Source organism: Nicotiana tabacum, chromosome 7 (assembly GCF_000715075.1).
Source record: "Nicotiana tabacum cultivar K326 chromosome 7, ASM71507v2, whole genome shotgun sequence".
Classification (NCBI taxonomy): domain Eukaryota; kingdom Viridiplantae; phylum Streptophyta; class Magnoliopsida; order Solanales; family Solanaceae; genus Nicotiana; species Nicotiana tabacum.
Window position 1 is genome coordinate 124588215 of NC_134086.1, and position 6015 is coordinate 124594229.

The window sequence follows — 6015 nt, forward strand, 5'->3', positions numbered from 1 at the left end:
GCTTGATTATCATTAGATCTGAACTCCTCCCTTGAAGTGATGTTACCGGTTCTTTACATTATGTGATTTGTAGGTACGCTGGGAGGGGATCAAACTCCTCCATTGGAATTATTTGAAGCCACTGATAGTGCTTGTTGGAGCTAGTAATTATCTGGTCCTGTCTTGAGAGATGATTCATGATTTTCCTTTGTTGTGCTCTCAAAACTTTTACCGTCTCGACAACGGGTTCATCATTCATATCATCAGGGGTAGGACTCCTCGTACGCCGATTATTTCGGTCTTTCCAGACTGGAGTTGCCTCATTTCCATTGATGTGGGCTTCACTAGTCAAATCATTCAATTGATCTCCACCACGGAAATTATCCTCATGCTCGTTGTTTGTTCCAACATTGATTGAGTTGTTGACATCATTAGGTACCATATCTGATTTTTTCTTTACTAAATAAAAACTTCAAAGTACGTTAGTAAAATATGAATGGAGCAAAGTAATATCACAACTGTCTATGTCCCACGGTGGGCATTAAACTGTTTACTCGTAAAACAGTACAGTTAACGTGATTTACTCGTTGTTGTTATTGCTTTTCCATCTATTTTGTTTCCTAGGATGCTTATATTATTTTTTCTGATTTTTGTTGTTGTGACATATTCTATTGTCTATTTTTTTGATGAAGGTATTCTATTGTCTATTTTCGTCTTCTTGAGCTAAGGATATCTCAGAAACAAGCTCTCTACTCCTCCGGAGTAGGGGTAAGGTCTGCGTACATTTTACCCTCCCAGACCACACTTGTAAGATTTTACTAGGTTGTTGTTGTTGTTGACATTAGTAATTATAAAGTAAAAAAATAGTGCTTCATGTGCAGATGATCGGGAGAAGACGTGGACAATTTACTAGTGCACTGCCATGTTGTACCCGAATTGAGGTCAGACTCTACTGAAATCACGCTTTAATTCTACTTCACACTTAAAGCCCTGCATATCCTTGGAGCCTTTATATCATTTGCCTTTAAGAACACTGCTCCCACTTTATTACCCTTGTTAAGTTAGGCAAGCACTAGCTAGGGCCGCAAATTGCATCTGCATCACTTTTTCTCTAGAAGTTTGTGTCCTCTAAAGCCATAGTTCGAAATATTCATTTTGTTGTCTTCATAGTCCGAATTCCTACATGAGACATTACGATGTAATTATAAATCTATTAGAGCTCAGTTAGAAGGTAAGTAAAGAGGAAGTTCTTTGAAAACATTCAGTACTAATGTGTTATAGGTATTCATGCCTATCCGCAGAAGAGTGCGAAAATATTTATTTACGGAAATGTGTCTTAGTTTGTACCATTAACTCTTTCCTCGCGTTTCTATTAAGCCACCTAATTAAAAACATAGGCATTGCATAGAATGCTATCATTATTCCTCTTTCAACAACATACAATGCCAGAATTAAGCTTAAGGGATAGGTTACTTCTAATCCTGCTGCTATCATCTCCAAAAAACGCAATAATCACAAATTAAAAAGTAAATGTATTTTTTTTTTTTGGTAATTATGTTTTCCATTAATCACCAAAGAGAACATTACAAAGCAGTAGAACCATTCTCGGCTCACTTAGTCTATACAAGTTTCTATTCTATCCTACCTTATAAGCAGTACATAAGACATTAATTAAATGTCTGGCTAGTTAGTACATTGTTTTCAATACATAAGTTGCTGCATCTTCTCCCTCATTCCTCCTTTAGCTTTTATGTTGCAAAAACATGTTATTTCCCTTGCCACTTGTTCTGCAGTCTTCATTGTCTCTCCAAAAATTCTGTTGTTTCTCTCCATCCATATCCCATGTATATGCTCAGAGTATACCATTTTCACAATTTTTGCTTTGCATGATCTCCCTTTGGCTTGCTTTATTATCCATGCCATCTTCTGTGTGTATGACAGTGATGGACTCACATTGATTTGAATCCATTGCATAAGCCTTCCCCATACTATGTTAGTGAATTTGCATTCACCAAACAAATGTGCATGTGACTCAACTATTTCATTACACAAGCAACAACTTGTGTTTGCTTGGATTCCCCAGTTAGCAAGCCTATCTGTTGTCATTAGCCTCCCATGGCATTTCATCCACATAGTGAATATAGCCTTGGGCCTAGCTTCATTGTGAAACATCAAGGTTCTCCATGCCACCTTGTTGTAGCTTCCCAGAATGCCCAAATAAATTTGCTTGGTTGTGGTCCTTTTGTATTGCACTGTGGGCAATTGCTGGATTACTCCTCTTGCTTCCATAATCTTTCTCACCATCCAACTTGCTTGTTGGGGTATATTCATCTCCACTATACTTTGCCTCTTTATGTAATAAGTATGAATCTGCTTTATCCACATCTTGTCTTTCTTCTGTGCTAAGTCCCAGTATACACTTGTTATAGCTGCTTTATTCCAAATTCTGATATTCAATAAATTGTACCCTCCAACAGACTTAGGCAAGAACATTCTGTCCCAGGCTATCAATGCTCTCTTTGTGATTGTATTGGATCCTGACCATATATAGCTTCTGCAGTAAGCCTCTATCAATTTCATCACTTTAGCTGGTAGTATGAAAATTTGGACCCAATAGGATTGGATATCAAATATCACTGTTTGGACTTGTAAGCACGTGATTTTTGCCCTATATGAGAATTACTCCTAAAAAAAAATTCAAAATAAAATGATTTTCCTTGGTGTGCAATTTTGTGAGATTTTGTGATATTTTTGGATAATTATTTGTATTTGTCTGTGCATGTTTATTTGTTAAATTAATAAAAATACAAAAATATGTCGCATTTTGTATGTAGGATTTAATTCTACAATTTGTTAGTAATTAAGTTTGTTTACAAAAAATAAAAATTACAAAAATATGGCATCTTTTACATTTTTAGCATTTAATGTCCAAATATACAATTTTATGCTTAATTATTACTTAATTGTGCGTTAATTGTTATTGGGAGTTAATTTGCGCTTTTATAACTTAATTTAGTTCTTAATAATAATTTAAGTATTTTTAGAATTTAGTTTTAGAAAAATAAAAGAAGAAAAGAGAACAAAAATACAAAGAAAAAACGGATTGGGCCACTTCTTTAAATTTCAACCCTAGGCCCAAACAATTGTTCAACCTTCCCCATGACCCGGTCCACTTCAACCCGGGTCGACCCGGTCCACTTCAAATCGGGTCGACCCGGTCCGCCCCATTAACAAAAAACATCCGTCCAAAGTCCAAACACCTCTATCTTGCAAAAAATAAAACAAAAAAAACAAACCCTAAAACCTAAAGAAAACTACCCGCCCCCACTCTCCATCTTCTCCAAAAAACTAAGAACCACCAAACGACCTCCCATGGCTGCTCCGTCGCTTCATCTTCCCCGTCGTCCCCTTCATCCTCCGTCAACCACCATCCATGCCATACCAGTCGACACACCCTCGTCGTCCATGGCTGCCCTCAACCAGCTGCTTCTGCCTTCTTCTTCCTCGACCTCACCATCGCGAACGTCCACCATTGACGCAGCCAACAACTGCTCCAGCTCCTCCGTGCTGCTGCTGTTTTCTCGTCGCAGCTGCTACCTATAAATCGACCTTCTTCGAACGGACCCAACTGCTGTTGCGTCGTCCGCTTCAAGCTTCAGCTCGCGCTACTGCTCTTGCTTCTCGCCACTGCTCTTGTTTATGAAACCCCATGGATGCCATGTTTGGTATGTTGTTTCTGTTTCATCTTCTTCATCCAATGAACAACAGTCCAAACAATGCTTTCTTCTTCGTGTTTCGTCGACACAGCACCTCGTCGCTGTTGACTCCATGGCTGACCCTTCCTCGTCGTCGTCCATGGATGTTGTTGCTGCTCGAGCATCGCTTCTGCCGCGTCGACTGTTGTTGTTGCTTCAGTTGCTTCATAGGTTCATGTTCGTCGTCGTTTGTTCGAGTTTGGTCGAGGGTCGTCGAAACAGTCCGTACATATTCGTGTCGATCCGGTTAGTAGATTTTGAGTTTTATTTTGTCCGTATTTTGTTTTGATATTCTCGAATCTAAAATCGGCAAATATTTATTTTGTTCACGTCTATCGTTTGAATTAATTTTTTTTAGTTTGTTCATGTGTTCTGTCAAATTAATTTTCAGATTTCAAATGGAAATTTAATTAGTTGTTGTTTTTCATGTTTATTTCATGTTTGTATTATTGTTTAGGTAAATATTTGTTAGTTTAATGATTGTTAGATTCAAATTGAAATTTAATTAATTATTTCTTCAATTTGTTTCATGTGATATGTATTTTTCAGAAATTATTAATGTTGTTTGAGTCATTTAATCCGTCATGTTTTGTTGTTTAAAAATAGATTTAGTTCATGTTCGTCTTTGTTTGAAGTTCATGTTAAATCCAGTGATTTAATGTGAGTTTATGTTTTGGTTTTTGATTCGTTGATGAATCATGTATTGTGTTGTTAATATTGTTGTTTCCTCGCTCATCCATTTTTGGTCTAAGTTAACCAGGATTGGTTCCCGATATGGTTAATTTATTTCCATTAATTTGGAGTTGTGTTGTTCATCGTGTTCATGTGATTTGTTGTTGAAGATTGTTGAGAAATTGGTCATCTTGACTATATTTTGGTTAAGTTATGATTAATTGATTGTTTAGAGCTGATGGGGGTAGTTTGGTAAATTGCAGTACATTCAGGGGTAGAATGGTAAATTGCAATAAGGTCGGAGGGGTAGTTTGGTAATTAAACATTATTATAATTGTTTATGTAGGCATGTGAGACAAAATATAATAGGGTGGTGTTTTTGATATACTTGTTTAACATAATGGGGGACAAGACAAAATGTAATGGGGAGGAATATTGTATTTGTTTATGTTAGGCATGAGGGACAAATTATAATGGGTTGGGGATGTGGTATTTATTTAATGTAGGCATGGGGGACAAGGTTTAAAATAAAGAAAACATTAAGTAGTGGGGACAAAGCATGCCTTGGGGGAATAATTTCGGGTTGGGGATTCAAGACTTGTCTTGCTATATATATAGGGTCATTTGACACATTAAAGGAGAGGTTGAACATTATGGGAAGGATTTTAAGGGATATTATTATTAGGAGGATTACTTTCTAGAGAGATTTTTGGGGAGGATATTTTTGAGAGTAATACATTCTGAAAATCTGAAGAAGTGTGGTAGAGTTTTGAAAAGAGAAAGACAATTTGAACTTTCACTTGAATAAATTTCGTTTGTCTTTTCTCGAGTGTCATTCAAAATCAGTAAACTACTGCATCTTGTATCCGTCTCTCTTCTGCTTTGACTGCGATTGCACTTTGGTATTGCTGATTTTTCAATCTGTTACTGGGTTATTCTACGGGTTGTTACTGGTTTGCGGTGTTGCTGAACCTGCTGTTGCTGTGTTATTATTGCTGCTGACTTCTCCTTCTTTTGCTCTTGTACTGCTATTTCCAGGTACACATTTGTACGCTCTCGGCTTGAAGCAAAAATGAAATATTAATCAGGCTTTGTTCCTGTTGAATTCCTCCTGTTTAGATTTGTGTTTGAATATAAATTTCCGTTCTTTGTATAAAAATGTAGTTGATTGATAAATGAGTAATGGGGTTGCATATGTATAACTTCTTCATCTAATAATATTAGTTTAAATTAATTAAAGTTGTTTCGATATTATTATCTATCTCATGTTCTAGTATTATTGAATAATAGAATATAGAATGAAAGCAGTTTTTCTTTGTACAAACTCGATCGCAATTTTCCATTCACATTAGCCGTAAACTAATAACTAATAAGTTATGTTTTTCAGCATGTAATTAATTGAGAAATTTTCTTTTATTTTAGAGACAAACTTAATAGAAGAAATGTAGTCACTGTAGGTTTATCCAAAAAAATAAAAATGAGACGAGCATCGCCAAATAAATCACACATCGCTGGGGCCCTCACTAAATACATAACCATTGACTAGACTTTGGATTTGGCCGTTTAATGAACCTTCACGGCCTCTTCCTAAAATAACAATACGTTAGTC

At 36.3% G+C, this 6015-nt stretch overlaps 1 protein-coding gene across 1 annotated transcript; it reads right to left on the reverse strand.

Annotated features, from left to right (window-relative positions):
* Nucleotides 1-1680: 1680 nt before the first annotated feature.
* LOC142162269 (uncharacterized) lies at nt 1681-3512 on the reverse strand. The gene is made up of 2 exons (XM_075218601.1): nt 3422-3512; nt 1681-2567 (listed from the first exon to the last, which is right to left on the reverse strand). The coding sequence occupies exons 1-2, from the start codon at nt 3510-3512 to the stop codon at nt 1681-1683; spliced, it is 978 nt and encodes a 325-aa protein (XP_075074702.1).
* Nucleotides 3513-6015: the final 2503 nt, after the last annotated feature.

Coding starts and splice junctions, on each gene's coding strand:
- LOC142162269 (XM_075218601.1), bottom strand. CDS start 3,512: ATGGTGGACGTTCGCGATGGTGAGGTCGAGGAAGAAGAAGGCAGAAGC. Junction 2,568..3,421: donor CGACGAGGGTGTGTCGACTG/GTATGGCATGGA, acceptor TCATACTACCAG/CTAAAGTGATGAAATTGATA.